General features: G+C 38.8%; 1 protein-coding gene across 1 annotated transcript in view; it reads right to left on the reverse strand.

Moving 5' to 3' along the window:
* The window catches only part of LOC126262688 (chitin synthase chs-2-like), a 254,809-nt gene that overhangs the window by 139,192 nt on the left and 90,297 nt on the right, over nt 1–25,320 (reverse strand). Inside the window, exons 8-10 of the mRNA XM_049959463.1 lie at nt 20,284–20,486; nt 4,381–4,569; nt 4,048–4,282 (exon numbers count right to left, since the gene is read on the reverse strand). Coding sequence (XP_049815420.1) covers nt 4,048–4,282; nt 4,381–4,569; nt 20,284–20,486 — 627 coding nt within the window. The remainder of the gene's footprint in view (nt 1–4,047; nt 4,283–4,380; nt 4,570–20,283; nt 20,487–25,320) is intronic.

Raw genomic sequence — 25,320 nt, forward strand, 5'->3', positions numbered from 1 at the left:
GCACACAGTTTTAATCTGCCAGGAAGTATCAGTGCACACTCCACTGCAGAGTGAAAATCTCATTCTGGAAACACCCCCCAGGCTGTGGCTAAGCCATGTTTCCGCAATATCCTTTCTTTCAGGAGTGCTAGTTCTGCAGGGTTCGCAGGAGAGCTTCTGTAAAGTTTGGAAGGTAGGAGACGAGATTCTGGCAGAAGTAAAGCTGTGAGGACAGGGCGTGAGTCGTTCTTGGGTAGCTCTGTTGGTAGAGCACTTGCCCGCGAATGGCAAAGGTCCCGAGTTCGAGTCTCGGTCCAGCACACAGTTTTAATCTGCCAGGAAGTTTCATATCAGCGCACACTCCGCTGCAGAGTGAAAATCTCAGTCCGGAATATACATAGTGTTGCATATGTTTCACATACAATATTGGTCTCAAGCTGCAAGAGAAGCAAAGCTTTCACATATATTGTTGATCTTCTTTGCGCGTGTTACACTTTAAGATATATCACACAAATGTGCCAGTAAAATTTTTAATAATGACATAAATGTCTGATCTTCAGGGTTCTAAATTCTTCTAAATGTCTCGTCAACAAAGAATTGATTTTTAAATGAGAGTCAAACACTCTGTGATTTAATAAATTCATGGTACATTCTTGCACATAGTTCAACCTTACATAAAAGGATATTTACTTTGAAAGTAACGCTTTTCAAACTACTATTCGCAATATTTTCCCTCAACCTGTTAGAAATAGATTCGTTTCAGCAGTTGCCAGAGAGCACAGATAACAGGTGACACCGCGCTTGGGTAGCTATCATGACGTAGGAAGCCTATATATACGTACATGTAAAACATTGAAAGATCATACATTATGTCATAAAAGAAACAAGACATCAGAGGATACTGCAAGAGCATCGGAATGTTGTGAACCATATTAAAATGTGCACATTTAAAGTGCATACTTAAAGGGCACATTTGTATGTTCAGATTCGAATGACGTAGACCTCAACCTGATATTAAGCTTTTCAGTGTGGTTTTCGGGATGTAAATTTTCTAGGAGCACCAGTACTGTATTATATCATGTTTGGTTCTTTATTATGGCATAATGCTATACATGCTAGAAAATGAAAACGCGCACTTGAAATGCAGCGAACAGTTGAAACTAGCCAGTACTGTGGAATTAAACATTTCGTTTCAAATACATTGTCTGCCTCTGCGGAAAACATTAACAAAAGTCAAATTTCTTTAGCAAACAGTCAAAAATAACTTCATTGTTCCGCAAGGTGAGATTAATGCTTGACTGTCAGAAAGGTAGAAATAAAATAAAATCCGAAACTAATGACATATTTCAGTCTTCCGTAATTATGTGAATGTGTTTTAATTCACTTGATAGCTCCTGGCCACAGATATCCATTTTGTTTTCATTTGACGTGAGAGTAAACGAAGGGGAAACAGCAAAATCACTAAATGTAAACACGGGTCACGTGGAGACTACCCACTATAACTCTGCGCATCAGCCCCAGATCTACGACATTTGCAAACCGGGTCAATACAAAAAAAAAAATCGAATTTTCAAAATATGTTCATCTTGTAGTGCACATCTTTCTGAAAAGTCTGAAACATAAAACATGTATTCGAGGAAATGTAAGACATATTATTTGGTCTTAAGTATGCCAAAGTGCAGTGCCACGCCTCTTCATAAAGCATTTTTCTACCTCATGTCCAAACTATATTCAGGAGAGTGGAAATTGAAATGTCCTGTGGTGCGTCTCCTGCTCCCAGTTGGCCGGTTTGACAGCCTGCCCCTCTTTAAAAAAATCTCGCAAATAATAGCGGATGGGATTATTTGTAATCGAGAGAACAAGAACTCTTCAGAAAATCTGAACTCTTTATTGCCTATTAGTTAATAACTTGCTGTTTTGTGTGACATAAAATTAAATATAGGATATATAAAACCAATACTGACAAGAGGTACGCAAGAAATTACACATTTCTTCAAACCTTAGCTTCTAGCATTTTTTTCTCTCTAATCTTGCTACAGCTTTACATGGAGTGCTTTCCTTTCTGCGAAAGAATCTATTACCTCATCAAAGTTCGTCAAACATTTTGCTACATGAAGAATCGAAATGTCGTTATCTAATACTGAAAAAGATGTTAATACAAATAATACCCAAGACGGGTGTACTTTCTCGATCTGATTGCGTCTATTTTGTCACTGTCTGCTAGATAAACCAAAATAGGCCTTTCTAATATGGCAGCAATTTTGTAACACACTAAATAAACGAGACTGTTTTAGCACAAATGGCCATTTTTATAACATGAGAGAATAGGCCTACTACAAGCAAAAAGCTTTATGTCAGGAAATGGTTTCACAAATCATTCATACGCACCAGATTCTCAAGCATGAGATCGAAAACTAGTATTACGAAATTTTTATATAAATTTGGAATCGTCTTATTCTTCCATAATTTGTGTGATGTCCCCGTTTCTTCTCCTTCCTCTTTCTAACAAACAATCTTGTCATCACCAATTCTGTAGCTATTGCTTCCACTGTCAAAATCTGTTCGCCGATAAACTTCACTAACCCTGTCAGAATCACAGGTTTAGTTATCCCGCGATTATTCCCGCTATTATTTTCCGGTTAGGCGTTGTTACATGTTCGAATAACATGTTTTCCGCGTTACTTCCAGAATAGAACTTTTGTCTGCAGAAAGTTTATTTCTAGATGCGATGAGGATTCTCCTGACAGTGACTTCACGTACACTACGCATGCATTCAAAAGTCAACTTCTGATTCATTCAGAAATCAACTTAAAATGTGTTCAAAAATGCTCAAAAACCAACAGTGAAGCGTTTCAAAATCATATGAATAATCGATAGACAAACGTGCGCTGGATGCTAGGTGTTTTGTGAAACAAGTTTTTTTCCTCAAGAATATGAATTTGGCGCCCCCTTTTCCCAGTAGCATCTAGCTGCTTGTTGCGACTGCTTGCACAGACAACAGCCACATTCCTGTTGCCAGAAGAGGGAGAATCTATGTAAACAGTTGCGACTTCATGTTCATTGGAGGCAATTTGTTGTTACGAAGCACTGCATAGTCTTCCTAAAGCCTTAGACACATTTTCAATTGGCAGGCGCTTGCATGAGCACTGTGTATCGTTGTTGTATATGGCGCATTTCCTTTTCAATTTAAGTTATTTTCGTTTTTTTTTTTTCTCTCGTTTATGCGTTGTTGTTGAATTATTATTCTGCAATAGCGGGATACAATAACATCCTTTGTTAGAGTATCGGTTCGTACCAGTCAAAATTACAAAAATTTAACTGAAAAGTAAAACAATGAAAAATCCCCGGAATTCTAAAAATATCCCTGGTTTTTCCCGGTTTTCTCCCTAACTGAAAGGTTACTTTGTGTAAAATAAAAGTAAGGTAACAATATCTTAAGAGCCTGTAAATTTCTTCACTTAAAATTGTAATAAAACATGCAGTTGTGTCAGTTTTTGTTTTGGCATTAACAATGTCCAGTTGCACCCAGTAATAATGTGAATTTCATAGCAGCAAGTAGTTGGGAGAACCTCGTAGTGTCTTAATCAGAATGTTGAAAATATAGGACATTTTCTATTTTCCTACTAGTCTTGGAAATTGTATTGTGAATTATGTGAAAAAAACAAGCTTGTAGAAATGGAATTTGGAAATGAAATCTTATAATTATTTACATTAACCCAGCCTAATCATGTATTAGGAACCAAGAACGAAAGCTGTGGAATTCAAATTACTATGTAATGCTCAAGTAAAACAATGACCAGACCACAGTAAGAATACAAATAAGTTGTAGTTTATTGTTGCACTTACTCTCATTCATTCTGTACTAAAGCGTAAAAGAATCTGTTTCCATTTGGATGCATTGGACAAAGGAGTTTTCGTTTTATTGTTAATAGAGAGTAGGGAATTTACAATAAATAGATTTAAATTAGTTTTGCACTTTTGTCTTCTCCTTAACACTAATAAATTAAACATGTTGTTGACCATGCCATTTAACTGAATCACTGATAACAATTCACAGGCCTTACTTACTTTCAAATTCATAGTAGTCAGGATCGTTAATACCAAAGTATTTCCTTGCCAGTCTCCGAGCTGATTGATCTATATCCATACGAAAAACAGATTTCAACATCTCAAGCATTTCATCTCTTGTTTCATGCCACATGGTAGCACAAGCATAAATTCGAGTAACCTCTTCAGAAGGCCCAAGCATCTCTTTCTCTGTGATACGTGCATCATCAAGTTCATCATCAGCAAAGATATCGGGCTGCAATTTTTTAGGTGCTTTTAGTACAAAGTACAGAATGTTATGAAAATAAAATGCAAGCAGTCTTCTTTTAGCTATGCATGTAAATTCAGCGTTACCTCAATCACTTCCATATTTGTATCATCTCGCCTTCTGTTTAATGCCAAAGATTGATCAACGAGCAGTGAGTTATACATAGGAGTCACAAATAACCTGTCTGTTGGTGAAAGACGTTTGCATTGGGGTGACCACAGGTGAATCGTAATCCAAGTTTGAGAAAACAGCCACAATAACCAAATCCATGCATGCTGGAAGAAAAAGAAGAAGGAAAAAACTATATCTACATGATCTTCTGAATATGCAATTTACTGTATTCTTTACATACACATGAAAGAGGTATGCACAATTAAATCAAAAAATACACATTTAACTTTCTGTAAATCAAATCATAACAGTATTCAGAGAATTTAATACTTGAATGATCCTTATTAGAGAGAAATAACTATTGTAATCTCAATCTGCAGGAGCCTCCACGTCCAAATAACTAATTTTTATTCTAGTATTCCCCCCCTATGAACCATGGACCTTGCCGTTGGTGGGGAGGCTTGCGTGCCTCAACGATACAGATAGCCGTACCGTAGGTGCAACCACAACGGAGGGGTATCTGTTGAGAGGCCAGACAAACGTGTGGCTCCTGAAGAGGGGCAGCAGCCTTTTCAGTAGTTGCAGGGGCAACAGTCAGGTTGATTGACTGATCTATCCTTGTAACGCTAACCAAAACGGCCTTGCTGTTGTTGTACTGCGAACGGCTGAAAGTAGGGGAAACTACAGCCGTAATTTTTCCCAAGGGCATGCAGCTTTACTGTATGATTAAATGATGATGGCATCCTCTTGGGTAAAATATTCTGGAGGTTAAATAGTCCCCCATTCTGATCTCCGGGCGGGGACTACTCAAGAGGACGTCGTTATCAGGAGAAAGAAAACTGACGTCCTACAGATCGGAGCGTGGAATGTCAGATCCCTTAATTGGGCAGATAGGTTAGAAAATTTAGAAAAAGGGAAATGAATAGGTTAAAGTTAGATATAGTCAGAATTAGTGAAGTTCGGTGGCAGGAGGAACAAGACTTTTGGTCAGGTGAATACAGGGTTATAAATACAAAATCAAATAGGGGTAATGCAGGAGTAGGTTTAATAATGAATAAAAAATAGGAGTGTGGGTAAGCTACTACTTACAGCATATTGAACGCATTATTGTGGCCAAGATAGACACGAAACCCACGCCTACTACAGTAGTACAAGTTTATATACCAACTAGCTCTGCAGATGACGAAGAAATTGATGAAATGTATGATGAGATAAAAGAAATTATTCAGGTAGTGAAGGGAGATGAAAATTTAATAGTCATGGGTGACTGGAATTCAACAGTAGGAAAAGGAAGAGAAGGAAATGTAGTAGGTGAATATGGATTAGGACTAAGAAATGAAAGAGGAAGCCGCCTGGTAGAATTTTACACAGAGCATAACTTAATCATAGCTAACACTTGGTTCAAGAATCATGAAAGAAGGTTGTATACATGGAAGAAGCCTGGAGACACTGACAGGTTTCAGATAGATTATATAATGGTAAGACAGAGATTTAGGAACCAGGTTTTAAATTGTAAGACATTTCCAGGGGCAGATGTGGACTCTGACCACAATCTATTGGTCATGAACTGTAGATTAAAACTGAAGAAACTGCAAAAAGGTGGGAATTTAAGGAGATGGGACCTGGATAAACTGAAAGAACCAGAGGTTGTAGAGAGTTTCAGGGAGAGCGTAAGGGAACAATTGACAGGAATGGGGGAAAGAAACACAGTAGAAGAAGAATGGGTAGCTTTGAGGGATGAAATAGTGAAGGTAGCAGAGGATCAAGTAGGTAAAAAGACGAGGGCTAGTAGAAATCCTTGGATAACAGAAGAGATACTAAATTTAATTGATGAAAGGAGAAAATACAAAAATGCAGTAAGTGAAGCAGGCAAAAAGGAATACAAACGTCTCAAAAATGAGATCGACAGGAAATGCAAAATGGCTAAGCAGGGATGGCTAGAGGACAAATGTAAGGATGTAGAGGCTTATCTCAAGAAGAGTAGGATAGATACTGCCTACAGGAAAATTAAAGAGACCTTTGGAGAAAGAGAACCACTTGTATGAATATCAAGAGCTCAGATGGAAACCCAGTTCTAAGCAAAGAAGGAAAAGCAGAAAGGTGGAAGGAGTATATAGAGGGTCTATACAAGGGCGATGTACTTGAGGACAATATAATGGACATGGAAGAGTTTGTAGATAAAGATGAAATGAGAGATATGATACTGCGTGAAGAGTTTGACAGAGCACTGAAAGACCTGAGTCGAAACAAGGCCCCGGGAATAGACAACATTCCATTAGAACTACTGACAGCCTTGGGAGAGCCACACCTGACAAAACTCTACCATCTGGTGAGCAAGATGTATGAGACACGTGAAATTCCCTCAGACTTCAAGAAGAATATAATAATTCCAATCCCAAAGAAAGCAGGTGTTGAGAGATGTGAAAATTACCTAACAATCAGTTTAATAAGTCACAGCTGCAAAATACTAACGCGAATTCTTTACAGACGAATGGAAAAACTGGTAGAAGCCGGTCTCAGGGAAGATCAGTTTGGATTCCGCAGAAATGTTGGAACACGTGAGGCAATACTGACCCTACGACTTATCTTAAAAGAAAGATTAAGGAAAGGCAAACCTACGTTTCTAGCATTTGTAGACTTAGAGAAAGCTTTTGACAATGTTGACTGGAATACTCTCTTTCAAATTCTGAAGGTGGCAGGGGTAAAATACAGGGAGCGAAAGGCTATTTACAATTTGTATAGAAAGCAGATGGCAGTTATAAGAAGCGAGGGACATGAAAGGGAAGCAGTAATTGGGAAGGGAGTGAGACAGGGTTGTAGCCTCTCCCCGATGCTATTCAATCTGTATATTGAGCAAGCAATAAAGGAGTAGGCATTAAAATCGATGGAGAAGAAATAAAAACTTTGAGGTTCCCCGATGACATTGTAATTCTGTCAGAGGCAGCAAAGGACTTGGAAGGGCAGTTGAATGGAATGGACAGTGTCTTGAAAGGAGGATATAAGATGAACATCAACAAAAGCAAAACGAGGATAATGGAATGTAGTCGAATTAAGTCGGGTGATGCTGAGGGAATTAGATTAGGGAATGAGACACGTAAAGTAGTGAAGGTGTTTTGCTATTTGGGGAGCAAAATAACTGATGATGGTCGAAGTAGAGAGGATATCAAATGTAGACTGGCAATGGCAAGAAAAGCGTTTCTGAAGAAGAGAAATTTGTTAACATCGAGTATTGATTTAAGTGTCAGGAAGTCGTTTCTGAAAGTATTTGTATGGAGTGTAGCCATGTATGGAAGTGAAACATGGACGATAAATAGTTTAGACAAGAAGAGAATAGAAGCTTTCGAAATGTGGTGCTACAGAAGAATGCTGAAGATTAGATGGGTAGATCATATACCTAATGAGGAGGTACTGAATAGGATTGGGGAGAAGAGAAGTTTGTGGCACAACTTGACTAGAAGAAGGGATAGGTTGGTAGGACACATTCTGAGGCATCAAGGGATCACCAATTTAGTACTGGAGGGCAGCGTGGAGGGTAAAAATTGTAGAGGGAGACCAAGAGATGAAAACACTAAGCAGATTCAGAAGGATGTAGGCTGCAGTAAGTACTGGGAAATGAAGAAGCTTACACAGGATAGAGTAGCATGGAGAGCTGCATCAAACCAGTCTCAGGACTGAAGACCACAACAACAACAACAACAACAACATTCTAGTATTTGCATATTTATCACAGTAATCACGATAATTTTTTCAAGTCTCTGTGACATTTATGGTTATAATACAGTACATGAACGCAATTTTCATACAGGGTCTATGACACTGAAACAGTATGTGAAGGATATATTCTCTGAACTCAAAACTTTAAATACTACCTACAATATAAAATAGGACATAGAAATGTACATAGACACTTCAAAATAACTTTGGTGTTCTTCATTGACCGTGCATGTTATAAACTAATTCAAGCTTTTCGGATATTAACTAGATCTTAATGTCAATTATATGAAAATAAATTACCAACCATTGATTTAAAAATAATTTCAATTACCCACTCAACTTAGGCTACAAAATATCCTGGTCTTTCATTATGCTATGCCTACTTCAAATCTCCTTCCACTTGGGTCATATCTGCAGGCAAGTCTCAGATGCATGACCTGTCATGCTCACCCAACCACCACATCATATTTCAGTCCCAGATACATATGTCATTGAAAGCAGGGCCATGTGTGAAAACAAATCTGCACAATCTTTTATGTGAGTGTAACCACCAGTATATTTCCAGTGAGAATGAATGGCCATCAACAAACTGGAGAAGAACAGAACTCACCAACCAGTGGCAAAACATGTCCCTAAACACAACACACTCAACTTCAGTGCCAGCTTTACAATTCATGACATCTGGATCCCTCTTATTCATAGGAACAGTTTCCCTGAGTTATGTGTATGAGAACTGTCGCTACAACCCATCCTTCTGTCCTGCAGTTGTCCTGACCACAGTCTACATGCTATTCCCAGACCCACATCTCCCTTCATATCACAATAGGACCCAAACTCATCCTGCATCCACAACCACAGTCTCCCCCTTCTCTGTTCTCTCTCTCCCTCCTATTTCCACTTCTCCATGTCATCACATGCTGTCTTCAACTCCCCCTGCCTCTGGCCAAAAGGAGCTCACCTCTGTTGGTCCCACATTCCTGCCCTATGCACCTGTTACTCTTCCCTCCTGGATTCATATCCCAAACACCTACTGCCTCTCTCTCCCAGTTAACAGCACCCTTTTCCAACACTCCCTTTCCCCACCTTCCCACCTTCTTTTTCCTCTCACCCACTCCACCAGACACAGGCCTTCACCCCAATCAGACTGCATTGCTGGCACAATTTAGCACTCAGAAGTGTGTGTGTGACTTTATGTCTCAAAAAGAATTCGTACAAAAGCTAGCAAAGTTCTTGGTCTTGTTTATGTGCCTTTTAATGAGTCAGTGCCCTTACAATTAGGTGAGTTGTTACCATTATTCATTAAATTAAATACATTCTACCAGAACTTTTTCATTACCACATTGCCACAATCTGTGCTGCATGCTGTGTGGCATAGTGGTTAACATCACTGGCTGGTGCGATATACTACGGAATGTCCCTTGCAAGAACTACTGCCAGAGACACTAAATTTTACCGGGATGAGGTATGAGAAAGATCTTCCCTTCGTTCTTAAATGGGTGCTAATTCTTCTCCAGTCCTCACGTTGTATGATGAGAGTGCCAAGACAGAACTTCATATAAATGCTAGCAATTATGGGATAGATGTAGTTCTAGTGCAAATCGAGGAAGGTGCTATAAAGGTGATATCTTATGCTTCCAGAGTATTTTCCAAGATGAACCACTCTACAACCTAGGAATGTGTCTTGCAGCTATTTGGGCTATTAACAAGTTCCAGTCAGATTTAATTGGCAAACCATTCACTGTTGTGATGGACCACCATTCTCCATCCTGGTTGTATAGCCTGAAGAATCCATCAGGTCGAATGGTGAGATGGGCACTGAACCTTCAGGATTACAATTTCAAAGTGGTATACAAAAGCAGATGCAAACACAAGGACGTCAACTGCATTTCAAGGAATGCAGAACACAGCAGAATGGACAAAATCTCAGTATTGCTGTATTATATGACACTGCTGTTGAACAGACAGAAGATCCGGAACTGCTGAAAACAATAGCCTTCAACAAGAAGGAAAACTGAGTGAGGTGGTGCAGTGGTTACCACATTGGACTCACATTTGGGAGGATGACGGTTCAAACCCAGGTCAGGCCATCCTGATTCAGGTATTCTGTAATTTCCCTAAATTGCTTTAGTGCACTTCATTACAGGATCATTTAGTAATCGCGAAAGCATTATGGAGATGATAGATAAACTCCAGTGGAAGACTCTACAGGAGAGACGCTCAGTAGCTCGGTACGAGCTTTTGTTGAAGTTTCGAGAACATACCTTCACCGAGGAGTCAATCAGTATATTGCTCCCTACTACGTATATCTCGCGAAGAGACCATGAGGATAAAATCAGAGAGATTAGAAACCACACAGAGGCATACCGACAATCCTTCTTTCCACGAACAATACGAGACTGGAATAGAAGGGAGAGCTGATAGAGGTACTCAAAGTACCCTCCGCCAAACACCGTCAGGTGGCTTGCGGAGTATGGATGTAGATGTAGAGATGTTTCCTTTGACAGGGCACAACTAACTTCCTTCCTCATCCTTCCCTAATCCGATGGGACCTATGATCTGTTTGGCCCCCCTCTCCCAAATCAACCAACAAAGCAAGAAAAAAGAGATCAAAGGATAATTCCAATTAATAAACATAGTAGGGTACAAGAGAAACTATCATCTAATGGGATGGAAATGGTTGTTCAAAATCCTGGCTCATCTACAGCCAGTTTTCTTGAAGTATTTCCATTCTGCATTCATACATTATTTCCATGATGCTTCAACATCTGGTGACTTCAGATTTGGTAGACTCTAGACAGAATCAGACACACATATTGATGGCCAGGTCTCTACATTTCTATTAGACACTAACAAAAGGGATAGATGTAAGCAAAACTTTGGACTGGCATGATGAGTTTTAGTACCATAGCTCTGATTACTAAATCTAAGACTTAGCACATACAGATGTTATCAGTCCACTTTTTTTTTTAGTTGTATTAATATGAGTGTTGTGTATGCATGTGTACAGCTAGGAGATGATGAATTTATTTTTGTGGTATAAAAATTGGATCATGGCATTACACTGTAGTAATTACTGCTACAGATGTCAAATGTAGTCTTTTTAACTTCCTGGTTCCACTCGGTTTACATTAAATGTTTGTGATGAAGAACATACACATAGTGAACTCTGAAGTTGTGTTAAAACTTCAATCACTAAAGCTTCTTACCTACTACTCACCTACTGCTGAATTAAAAGCTGTTACATAATACTTTTTTTACCTTCTGTAAACCCACTAGTAATCAGTTACCTTCTATTAATTCAAAAATTTGTGTTCACTGGATGTCTCAAAATTTAATTATTATTTTTTATTAAGGGAATAAGATTCTTCAGAACTCCATGCCCTACGTTATAGAATGGTACTTGCATTAAGTACATGCTTGGATGAAAAGAATCTTGTATTCTCTCATGAGCAAACATAAATACACATATTTATTTTGGAGATCATCTATTAGGTCAATGCATTTTTTCCAGTGGTTTTCCAATGAGAAGATTCCATTCTTGAACTGCAATTCACGAAGTACTTGAAACTACTCATTTATGGTTGTCTTAACTTATTTATTGGGCTCAAAACATTTTACAGACAAAAATTTGGTTTGGGCATGGACTATGTGCAAATGTCATGAATATGGTGACTTCCCAATCATCTATACTGTAAATGCCTGAGTTTTTAGATTTACAGAGCGTTCTGATTAAAGGTTATTCTTTTTCTTTTGTGCTCCAGTCCTCACTTCATATAAGCTTTTGGTTGACAGGATTTAAGTGGTATCTTCCAGTTACTGTTTTAATCTTTGCAAGGTAATCAATAACAATAATCCACATTACAGTAAAAAAATCCCTATGTAGATTGGAGGACATTGTTCAACAGTCATTGACAATTTGTTTTTAGCCCCGAAACCTACAGTGGTTTAAAGCAATATGCAATGGTCTATCCTAGCATGACAGTGATGTGAAACTACTGTATCACAGAATCATAAACAATGAGTTAGTCACAATGCTTACAGAACTTATGGGAAATGTGTAGACAAGAAATTTATAAAGTAGGCAGTGTAGATGGAAAATTCAACCCTTCCTTAAACATATTCCTACAGTACTTCAAGTCCTGTTTTCTTTTACAGGAAATAAAGGTAACATCAAAAAGAAGCAAGGATAATTGATGGACAACTCCTTGGATGAAAGTAACTTTTCTTAGAAAGAGAGAGCTGTACTTAATTCAGCTGACAGGCTGTATTCAAGGTCACCAGTATTGCAAAATCCTCCAGTCTGTTACTACAAATGTGCAATTCATGCACTATGCTCAAAGTGGAATTCACATACTACGTTAAAAAGAAAATTAAAAGAATAAAGCAAAAATGATTCTGAAGATTATCAAACAAGAAACAAACATAAATAGTCTTCCAATTGAAGTTGTGCCTCCAGGAAATGGCAAGGTGGCACTTTCAAATCACTGGCTGCCAAATACAATGATTACTTAGACATAATGGCAGAAAAGTTACACATACTCATAAACAACCAAATACAGATGCCCTCGATTTATGAAAACTATAGACATTTTGCCTTAGGGAAAACTTATTTTTTAATTATCTATTTCAGCCTCAGGTCATTATTGGCTTTGGCTTATTACCAATTCATCATCAGATGATCTGTTTAAAAAGAAAGATAAAGGAGGGTAGTAATTTTAGTAATTAAAAAAATAAAGAAGGATAGTAAGATTCTGGGTAAGTAAATTACAAATAAACTAACTCCTATACAACAATGTAAAATGTAGGATGGAATGTAACAATATTATGAAAAGGATAGTTGCTTCTCACCATATGTGGAGATGCTGAGTTTCAGACAGGCACAAGAAAAAGACTGTCAGAGAGTGAGCTTTTGGCCAATAAGGCCTTTGTCAGAGATAGACAAAACACACACACACACACACAACTCACATGCACATGAACGCAATCTCCGACTGCTGATGCCACACTGCCCTGCATCTCTGCTATATGGTGAGTGTGACCTCAGCAGCCAAACACACACACACACACACACACACACACACACACACACACACACACACACATGACCGCAATCTCTGACTCCCTACTCCTGGGCCACATTGCCCTGCATCTCCGTTATATGGAGAGTGTGACCTCAGCAGTCATGTGTGTGTGAGTTGCATTTGCTTGAATATATGTATGTATGACACAGACATGTGTCTGACAAAGGCCTTGTTGGCTGAAAGCTTGTTCTCCGACAGTCTTTTTGTTGTGCCTATCTCTACTCAGCATCTCCACTATATTGTGAGTAGCAAGTATCCTTCTCATAACTCCTATACACATTCACATTAGAGACAGATCAGAAGCTTCTTGTTGTGATAATGAGCACAAAAGATTTGGGTGATACTACACCAAAACTCATTCAAAAGAATTCACCAAATATGATACTTCTACAAATTCATATCATTCCAAGAAAGGAGCTAGAAGCAGCAGACATCTTATCATGAAAACCACTGTAATGCACTGAAGAAACTGATGAACATTTGAAATGAGAAGTTATGGCTCATGTAAATTTGGTAACCACTAATATTTTCTGCAATGAACTAGAGACTTTAAGAGATTGCTCAAGGCCAGCAACTAAATCCAAACACCAAGCATTTACAAGATTACAGAACTAAATGTGTGCTGGATAAAATAATTCATTTGGATAGATAAAAAAACCTACTCACCTAGTGGCAGCAGAACACCCACATAAAAGAGGGTTGTAATTAGGCATGCTTTCGGAGCCAGTGGCTCCTTCTTCAGGCAGAACAGTTGAAGGGGGAAGGAATGGGAGGTGAAGGAAAAGGACTGGAGAGGTCTAGGAAAAGGGGTAGATTTTCTGAAAAGCACTCAGAACTGTGGGTCAGGGGAGACTTAACGCACGGGATGAGAAGGAAAGACTGCTTGTTGGAGACTGCATTAGACAAGATCGGAAAGCCTGAGAGCTTAAAGGTGGAAGACAGGGTAATATGCAGGTTTTCAAATCTTGTCTGAAGCAATCCCCAGCAATCAGTCATTCCTTCTCATCCTATGCAGTAAGTCTCCCCTGACCTGCAGTTCTGGGTGACTTTCCCTGAAATCTAACCCTTTTCCTAGACCTCTCCAGTCCTTTTCCTTCACTCTTCTTCCTTCCCCTTCAACCCTTCTGCCTGAGGAAGGAGCTACTGGCTCCAAAAGCTTGCCTAATTACAACCCTCTTTTATGTAGGTGATCTGCCACTGCTTGGTGAGCAGATTTTTTACCTAGGCATTCCCTACTTTCTAAAAAGCCCTCGTAATTTACCGAGGGCTATTTAGAAAGTAGGGAACATTTTGGCATTTAAAAAAAAAAAAAAAAGAAAGAAAGAAAAAAAAACTAAGTACAAGAAATACATTTTATTACATACATCTGAAAGAGCGACTGACATACTACTTTTCCACATTGTCACCAAACACATTGAGGACAAGCTTGGAAAGACCTTTGTCATAAAATTCTGCAAAAGCCAGTGAGTCACACCTGCCTGGATTTCTACATCGTCATCAAAGTGCTGCATTGCAAGCCAGTTCTTCATCTTGAGAAACAAGTGGAAGTTGCTTGGTGCAAGATCGGGGCTGTAGGGCAGATGAGGGAAAATTTCCCATTTGAATGTATTAAGGAGTTCCATAGTGTGGTTTGCCATGTGAGGTCTGCCATTGCTGTGCAAAAACAAAATTTTTGATATCAGCTTTCCTCAGTGTTTGTTTTGAACTGCTCTTCTAAGGCTCTGCAAAGTTTGACAGTACCGGGCAGAGTTTATGGTTGCTCCACATTCAAGAACATCTATAAGAAGCACACCTTGTCTATCACAAAACACTGTCGCTACCAACTTCCTTATTGACAAGGTTTGCAAACATTTTCTTGGTTTTTGGGGCACCTTGTGTGCCCCCACTCCGTGGACTGTAATTTTGTCTCACAATTGACATGTTTCACCAAAATCTTGTCACCGGCTACGATTCGATCCAGTACTGAATCACCATCTTTGTGGTAGGCCTCCAGAAATGTCAACATTGCCCCCATTTGCTGTTCTTTACGGTGCCCTGTAAGCACTTTGGGCACCCATTGTGCACAAAATTTGTGGTAGCTTTTGAGTGACAATTTCAAACAAAAAAATCCATGAAACCTGTGGAAAAGAAAGCAAAAGCTCTGTTATTGTGAAGCGACGGTTTCCATGAGTCATTTCATCAACTTTAGCGACAAGGTCGTCAGTCACAATGCTTGGGCGTCCACTTTTCTGTTCATCATGAACGCTGGTTCGGCCATTTTTAAACCGAATGCACCGTTTAAAGATGGAACATTCACTCATTACGCTGTTTCCGTACATTTCACACAGTTCACGATAAATTTCTATAGGTTTTAGATTTTTGCCAACAAAAACCATAACACAGACGACACCTCACAACTGGTGAGGTTTTCAATTGCAACACACATTCCAAATCCGAATAAAAAAAAAAAAAACAGGCACACAGAGACATTCCCGCTGTCACAAATGAATGCCGACTGAGCTGCCAAGCATGCACATACCAAAATATACGCAATCAGTGCGCGCCTAGTGGCATGAGATGGAAACGTTCCCTACTTTCTGAATATGCCTCGTATCTTGTCAAAAATTGATTGTTTTTGTTGTTATGTATGCTGGATAAGTATCAGTTATACAGGAATACTGGCAATGTCAGTCTGAAACTTCAATACAGATAGGTTTACTGACAAAACAATGATTGATTTGTATTTAGTACAGAGCATTATGAAATAATATCTTAATAAGAACCCATGAAAGACACCAAGGAATTAAAAAATGCAGAGCAACAATATGAATAAATATGGTGGCCAAGAATTTTCTCTGACACTGGAGAATTAGTAAGACAATGTCCACAGTGCACTACGGAAACAAAGAATTCACATTACACTACGGAAACAAAGAATTCACATTAGGCTCAAACATCACAATCTCCAAAATGATCATGCAGCGAGTTGGAGCTTATTTATTCAAATTGTCTGGCAAATCGTATTGTTTGCAACTGACAGGTATTCTTGTATCCAAAAATTGTGTTTTGTATTCTTTACATGAGTCAGATGTTATAAAATGTCTAAAGTCTATATTTTCCTATCATGCTACACTGGAGAAAGTTGTGAGTGACGACAGGACACATTTTGGAAAGTTACTCGCATACAAATTTGCCCTGTCTGCAATAGAATGGTCTGTAAAGCATACAAAGCAATGGATTTCTTGAAGATAAGAGACTAATGGAGACTAATGAAGAGAGATGAGTACTACATGACTTCACAAAGTGTTGCTTCCAGTGAGCTTCCATCAGCATAAATTACAATGGGAAGATGCACAAACAAGGTGTTACCAATGATACCAAATCATTTACAGCCAGACATGGCAAAGATAAGATTGCTCAAAAATGGGAAGAAGAAACTCAAATGAGTGAACAATACTATTATGCAAAAATTACTGGGCACTGTATCTTCCTAAATTAAGAAGATCATGAATTTCCATAGATATAGCCTTGAAAAGGAGAGATGCAGTTTACCTTACTCTTTCATTATTAAAAGCAATAAAAAGAAACCATTTCTATTTTTTGCAAGAAACTGAAAAGGATGGAGACTATGATGTTGGCTTCCAAACTGATTCAAAGGAGGAGAGATTGACATCACTGACTAGGGACCGTATGAAGCCCCAGGCTAGATTAAGCAACCAATAGTTGAACAAGCTAAGTAAATGATAGATCGCGTCAAGGGAATGACATACAAAAACAATATGATGACTGAGCAAGCATACAAAAGTCTTGCACAAACTATGTTGAATTATACTTCTCTGACTGTAAATGTCATTGTAACTTGAAAGAGTATATGTGTCACGAGTGTGTTTATTCTTTGAGTTGATTTGTGGAAGAACTTTGGAAATAGGGTTGAAATGTAAACTAAAGTAAGTTCTGACAATATTATGAAAAGGATAGACTCTACTCACCACATTAGTGGAGATGCTGAGTGACAGATAGGCATGAATGCCAAACAAGTAAGCTTTTGGCCAGAAAGCCCTTCATCGGAATCAGACAACGCACACACACACACTCACATAAACACAATTTGCATTTGTGTGAATGTGTGTGAGGATGTGGTCTATTTCCAATGAAGTCATTTTTGGCAAAGACTTACTTGTTTAACAGTCTTTTTGTTGTGTCCATCTGCAACTCTGCTATATGGTGAGTAGCAATCTGTTCTTGTCATATTATTGTAATTATTCTATCTTGGATTTTCCATTGTCTAAAATAAATTCTCAAGTTTATATAATTCATTCTAATTCAGACAATTTGAACATTGGATTGAAAAGCAGTTATGGTGTCAGCAGTTTTGCGTGAGGTGTAGACCTTGGTAAAAGTGTGATCAGATGGCCAATCACGAGTCAGACGGAAACAGTCAATGAGAATTATAGCCAGTGAGAATGTTGTTCTGTATTTCTTTCATTTACATGAAGTTAGCTACCACCAACACTATAAGTGGACTTTTACCACTGTCATGTATCATTTATTCCATTTCTTAAATGAAGTTAAATGATAGTTTGTTTGCCTTGTAGGAATTTAACTGTGTATAATTAGCATTGTGATATTGGGCTTCATACTAGTGATTTTTTTTTATGGTTGTATACTCCTTTACTTATTTGGGTGTCATAATACTCTAATATGAACATCAACAAAAGCAAAACAAGGCTAATGGAATGTAGTCAAATTAAATCGGGTGATGCTGAGAGAATTAGATTAGGAAATGAGACACTTAAAGTAGTAAAGGAGTTTTGCTATTTACGGAGTAAAATAACTGATGATGGTCGAAGTAGAGAGGATATAAAATGTAGACTGGCAATGGCAAGGAAATCGTTTCTGAAGAAGAGAAATTTCTTAACATCGAGTATAGATTTAAGTGTCAGGAAGTCGTTTCTGAAAGTATTTGTATGGAGTGTAGCCATGTATGGAAGTGAAACATGGACGGTAAATAGTTTGGACAAGAAGAGAATCGAAGCTTTCGAAATGTGGTGCTACAGAAGAATGCTGAAGATAAGGTGGGTAGATCACGTAACTAATGAGGAGGTACTGAATAGGATTGGGGAGAAGAGAAGTTTGTGGCACAACTTGACTAGAAGAAGGGATCGGTTGGTAGGACATGTTTTGAGACATCAAGGGATCACAAATTTAGCATTGGAGGGCAGCGTGGAGGGTAAAAATCGTAGAGGGAGACCAAGAGATGAATACACTAAGCAGATTCAGAAGGATGTAGGTTGCAGTAGGTACTGGGAGATGAAGAAGCTTGCACAGGATAGAGTAGCATGGAGAGCTGCATCAAACCAGTCTCTGGACTGAAGACCACAACAACAACAACAATAGTCTAATGCTAATGATAATTGCTGAACATTTTTTTTTTTGGGGGGGGGGGGCTGAAGATGGTAGCTCAATAGCTTTGTTTCAGTTGTTTTGTTATGGATTTTAAGGATGATTAGTTACTTATGTGCTTTTTGGAGAGGTCTTTATTTGTGGGAATATTTTAGGAGTTTTTGTGATTGATTGTAACTCATATGGAGCAGATTTAATTTGCATGTTGAAAAACTGGATTGGTGTTTCAAACAGGACTGCTTGGAACAAAAATAACTTATAAAAAATGTCCTGAGGAAACGGTACTTGTTCTGTGAAAGGATTGTACAGACGGACTCCAACGGTGCTGCAGGAAAGAGGGGTCCCACTTGTGTCATCTGAGCATTCGAGAAAGGAGTTGGTTTGCTGGCAGTAGACTCTCTATTGGAGATCTGAAGATGACACGTCTGTGGGTCAACAAATGCTCTGATATTTTTATCTCGATTTGTTGAGGGCAGGAGCCTCCACTGAGGAGTTCGTGTGTTGCACTGTCGAAAGTGGTGATCTCCTGGGTTGCATAGAGAAAGTAGTTGAGACTGATGAATCGAAATATGGGAAGCACAGTTGCTGTATGGGGTAGCATGTAGTTGGTAGGTGGGTCTTCGGTGGTTTAGAAAAAGGGAGTAACAAGTCTGTTTGGGGATTACTTCAGTTTGTACAACTGCCTCGAAGATGGTTTTGTTAATTTATCTGTAAATCATAGATCATAGTATACATTTCAAAGACCCAGAAACAGGTGCCAGCATGAACAGTATTGGGGGCAACCGGTCTGCCATGAAATGTCCCAATAAATGTAAGGTCACTTCTGATACCTATTTATTTGAATACATATGGAGGAGGTGGAGCTTTTACAAAAAATTTATGTTCTTTGTTCCATTCCCTTTTTTCTCATATTTTATTTGATTTGCAGAACTATTATGTTATGTCTACCACTGTATAATGAGAGTTGCTTGCTTTTGGGTAATGTTGTGGCTTCAAAAATATTCAGTTCCCATCTACGGTTAGACAGGAATCTAATTTATCAGCTTAAATTGCCAAAAGTGACATGAGCAGCAATCATATTTCCACTCTTGGCTGTCAAAAGTAAGTTGCTGTTTTCTATTAATAAGGAGTTCTGATGGGAAGAGCATATAAGAGATACAGAAAGAGGGATAAGGGCGGCAGAGGGGGGGGGGGGGGAAGAAAGAAAGATGGACAAGAAATGGGAAATGGGGGGAAGAGAGAAGGAGAGAGGGATGGAAAGAGATGATAGGAGAAGAAAGAGAGAGATAGATGGAGGGAGAGAGAGAGAAAATGCCCACATGGGGGGAGGAAGACTGGTGGGAGAGAAAGTACATCTACAAAATATCCTTTTCCATCCCTACTCCAGTCTTGCTCCCAATCCTGCACACCATGGGCCATTCTCTCACAGATGACCCAGTTGCAAGACTCGTCTCATATGCTCGCCCAGTACCTCCTACTGCAGTTCAGTCACAGGCATTTCCTACCCTATAAAGGACAGGGCCACATGTGAAAGCAGCCATGTTATAAATCAGCTATGTTGGTATTAATGTCGAGCATTCTATTGAGCAGACAGGTAACCAAATGTCTGTTCACATGAATGGCCATCACGAAACTATGATGTACTATTAACTTATTAATAAAATTAACAATAATGTAAATTTTTAATGATAATATACTTACCTGTGTCCCCAAGAAGTCACCAACTGTGTAAGAGCTTGGTGCATCAAAGAAAAGGTAATGTGGTATAATGTTCTGGTAAGTGCAAGGATCTGTGTTCTTTAACCCACACATTACAATTAGTAATGAAATAGACAGTGGAACTGTCATATTCACAGGGAATGCAAAACCAATTGGCTGGATCATTATTTTGCATGCAAATTTTCCTGAAACAAGAGATTATCTTGTTATTGACAAAACTCTTCTAGCCAAAGCTCTTCTTTAATACACCACAAAACCATAAAAAAATTGATAGTGTGCCAGAAAATGTCATATTTGTTATTATACAAGTAATCTCCATGATTCTAAACTACTATAAAAATATTAATAAACAACTCAGACAAAAACATGCTAAATTTGAACTCTTGAAATGTGTTAAAATGTCAAAAAATGAGGACAAATTTATTTCTGTTTTATATGTTAGAAATTCAGTGATTTAGACCAATATCTTTGTTTTTTCCTGTTGTATGTATCCATTTTTTTAATAATGTCTTTTGTCTAACTGTATATCAAGTAAAATCCATCACATGTAATGTATTATTTGTTAACACAGAAATAATCAGTCCCACCAAAAGTCTTGCTTGATTAGCATTTCCACAACAACTTTATTGTACTCTGTACATTGTTTCCTTTGACATTTTGCTTTTAATATTTTGAAATATTGCTATCAGGGGTAACAAGCTACTCTTCACAACCTTCCTCAAATAATACTAGGCTGTTTTTTTGTTTTCAAAGAATACCACAGTTAACTTTACAATCAAGCTAAAACATCATCTTCTAGGTAACCTTTGTATTCAACATGAGTTTTTACTTTTCAGATTGTAAGATATGAAGTACAGAAGTATAATCTATTCCCTGCTCTTATTAAGCAGGGAGGTTTCTTACTATTGAACAAGGGCTGTTCATTGTTGATCAAGACAATATTGCATGTAGCACAATATGAGACGTAGATTGTGTGATAATGCTGGCACATTAAATTATACTTGCTCACAGTTTACCAGGTTTAGCTTTTTCCACTGGCGTTTGTGAGATGAAAGTACAAAATGAAACAAAAAAGATGGAAGAAAGAAGCACAAAAGAATAGAGCTGTTCTAGAAATTTTTGTTCATATCAATGAAAACCTTAAAGTGCATTTTAAGCAAACTTAAACAGAAAATAATATAAAAAGAATACCTGGAAGTACCAATATGGAGGAGGTTATTCATATGTGGTAGAAGTTGAAAACAGAAGCAGATTAAATTATCCATACACTAAATAGGTAAAAAATTATTCTTGTTTACAACAGCAACATTTAAATCACAGATAAAACATCAGAACTCCTAATAATTAAAGCAAATGAAACCCCAAATGATATTTGCAATTACTCATCATGTAATAAACTTTCACTGAAAATAAACAAAACAATATGAATCTCTACTTAGAGAAGGAAATGCATTTTGTAAAATTAAATGCAAATGAAAATTTCATGGATAATGTAATAGACACAGATTTTTTACAAACTAATTTTCACTGTCACTTGATATGGAATGAACACACAGGTACACTAGCAAAGTGTAATCAGCAGTCTACACCCTTAGAGAGCTGTCATCACAATGTTCCAGGCAACATCTTGTTCTCACACACTATTCTTATATGCATGCCATCATTAGTTGTGGAATCATTTTGTGAGGTGTCCCATTTGCAAAACATGGACACAGTATTCAAACTATAGAAAAAGGCCACTGGAATAATAACTGAAAATAGTAACAAAGCTCTCTGTAAAAGGTTTTTAAACAAATGGGGATTATAACTGCACTATGTGACTATGTCTGCTAAGCTACACTCCTGGAAATGGAAAAAAGAACACATTGACACCGGTGTGTCAGACCCACCATACTTGCTCCGGACATTGCGAGAGGGCTGTACAAGCAATGATCACACGCACGGCACAGCGGACACACCAGGAACCGCGGTGTTGGCCGTCGAATGGCGCTAGCTGCGCAGCATTTGTGCACCGCCGCCGTCAGTGTCAGCCAGTTTGCCGTGGCATACGGAGCTCCATCACAGTCTTTAACACTGGTAGCATGCCGCGACAGCGTGGACGTGAACCGTATGTGCAGTTGACGGACTTTGAGCAAGGGCGTATAGTGGGCATGCGGGAGGCCGGGTGGACGTACCGCCGAATTGCTCAACACGTGGGGCGTGAGGTCTCCACACTACATCGATGTTGTCGCCAGTGGTCGGCGGAAGGTGCACGTGCCCGTCGACCTGGGACCGGACCGCAGCGACGCACGGATGCACGCCAAGACCGTAGGATCCTACGCAGTGCCGTAGGGGACCGCACCGCCACTTCCCAGCAAATTAGGGACACTGTTGCTCCTGGGGTATCGGCGAGGACCATTCTCCATGAAGCTGGGCTACGGTCTCGCACACCGTTAGGCCGTCTTCCGCTCACGCCCCAACATCGTGCAGCCTGCCTCCAGTGGTGTCGCGACAGGCGTGAATGGAGGGACGAATGGAGACGTGTCGTCTTCAGCGATGAGAGTCGCTTCTGCCTTGGTGCCAATGATGGTCGTATGCGTGTTTGGTGCCGTGCAAGTGAGCGCCACAATCAGGACTGCATACGACCGAGGCACACAGGGCCAACACCCGGCATCATGGTGTGGGGAGCGATCTCCTACACTGGCCGTACACCACTGGTGATCGTCGAGGGGACACTGAATAGTGCACGGTACATCCAAACCATCATCGAACCCATCGTTCTACCATTCCTAGACCGGCAAGGGAACTTGCTGTTCCAACAGGACAATGCACGTCCGCATGTATCCCGTGCCACCCAACGTGCTCTAGAAGGTGTAAGTCAACTACCCTGGCCAGCAAGATCTCCGGATCTGTCCCCCATTGAGCATGTTTGGGACTGGATGAAGCGTCGTCTCACGCGGTCTGCACGTCCAGCACGAACGCTGGTCCAACTGAGGCGCCAGGTGGAAATGGCATGGCAAGCCGTTCCACAGGACTACATCCAGGATCTCTACGATCGTCTCCATGGGAGAATAGCAGCCTGCATTGCTGCGATAGGTGGATATACACTGTACTAGTGCCGACATTGTGCATGCTCTGTTGCCTGTGTCTATGTGCCTGTGGTTCTGTCAGTGTGATCATGTGATGTATCTGACCCCAGGAATGTGTCAATAAAGTTTCCCCTTCCTGGGACAATGAATTCACGGTGTTCTTATTTCAATTTCCAGGAGTGTATTATACAAGTCAAGAAAAACATTAGCAATTACCTAATGAACAGCAAAATTCGTGATCATGGAACAAGAGCCAGACAAAACATTTATCAAGACTAACAAAAAACACAAATGAACGTTTTCCATATAGAAAAGCAGTTGCACAATAAATTGCCAAGAAGATTAAAGACTCAACTAAAATCCAAATATTTAAAAATCAGTTAAGGCATACCTTTTAAATAATTCATATCACAAGCTCAAGGATTATTTAGGTAACACAAAGTGGAGAACAGCAAAAAATAATTAATATTAATACTGTCACCCTAGTGTAAACTGTCAAAGTTTAGTACTAGGAATACCAATTTATTTTCCATAATGCCCATTACAGGGTGGGCACATTATGCCCATTTCAAAAAAATAAATAAACAGTCATTGATTATTATTCATGTATATTAACAGCACACTTTCAGAAGAGGTAGTGATGTGTAAGAAGGGTTCAGAACTTGAAAATATCTTTTAGCACACTCTTAGCAATACCAACACACTACCAATAATATTTATTGTTTGATCAAAAGCTGTATAACTAGAAAATGACAAAATAATAAGTACTATTTTATGGAGGGAAGTTTCAACAAGCACAAGGATTCACAAAGATTGCCAAGAATTTTCCAGAAAGTGAAATTTTCTAACTGGAATAATTATTAAACTAATGTGTTATTTTAGTGAAAGTATACTGTCTTTGAAAGGATGAAAAAACAAGCCAACAAGTTGCATAACTCAGGTTTATTAGAACCGTTGCCCTATGTTTTGATAAATATAAAGTCATCTCCTTCAGAAGGATATTGTGATGCTTGTTAGATATTGTGTTGAAAAAGTACCAGTACATTAGTATAAAACTGTGTGGCTCTTGTCAAGCAAAAATTCACTATGACAGGGCCCAAATAGATTTATTCTAATGTACCTTTTCAACACAAAATGTAACAATCATCGAAATTTCCTTCTGAAGAAGATAATTTTATAATTATCAAAATCAGGTCAAGGGTTCTCATAAACCCATGTTAAGCACCGCTTCGCTGATTTTTTCATCCTTTCCAAGACCATCGGTTTACTGTTGCTGTTTACAGCCACGTTCTAGATTTTAAAAGTATACATTCTTGGATACAATAAAATTGGCCCACAAAGTCATAAAAGTGGATTTTGAGGAGAAATATATTTTAAGACTGCAACACTCTAGAACACAAAAATTCTGAATATGAATAACTACTGTAATATCAAGTTTCTGGAGAAAGTAAAGTGTTTGTTCAAAAGAAAAAAAATGAGAGCTTTCAAATCAGTTATACCATTTTTAGGGGAGTTGAATTTTGATGTGCACATTGTTTACTGGTATCGTAAATTACAAAAATTCCTTGAGATACAATTTATTCTCTATGAACTATATAGGCTATTTCCACAAGCAACTAGTAGACTATATTGTAAATAAAAAAGTCCAGCAAAGTGCAGCCCAAATAAGAAATTAAGAATGAACTCGCAAATTTTAATTGTGGTTCGACGTCAGCTATAGAATATTTCTGAACTAGTGAAAATTTGTGCAAGACTGGGAGTTGAAACCGTATTTCTCATTTATGGTGAGTGGTGGCTTTAACCACTTTGGCTATCCAAGAACACCTCCAAGAGTGGCCTAAATCTCCATCTGTCCTATTCGTGAAGCCTGGGCTCCATCATGTGAACTAACAAAACTAGCAAAATTAAGTGAAGTAACTAGTTTGACTAAGGACAATTTTGTTGTATTGCT

Source organism: Schistocerca nitens, chromosome 6 (assembly GCF_023898315.1).
Source record: "Schistocerca nitens isolate TAMUIC-IGC-003100 chromosome 6, iqSchNite1.1, whole genome shotgun sequence".
NCBI classification, from domain to species: Eukaryota; Metazoa; Arthropoda; class Insecta; order Orthoptera; family Acrididae; genus Schistocerca; species Schistocerca nitens.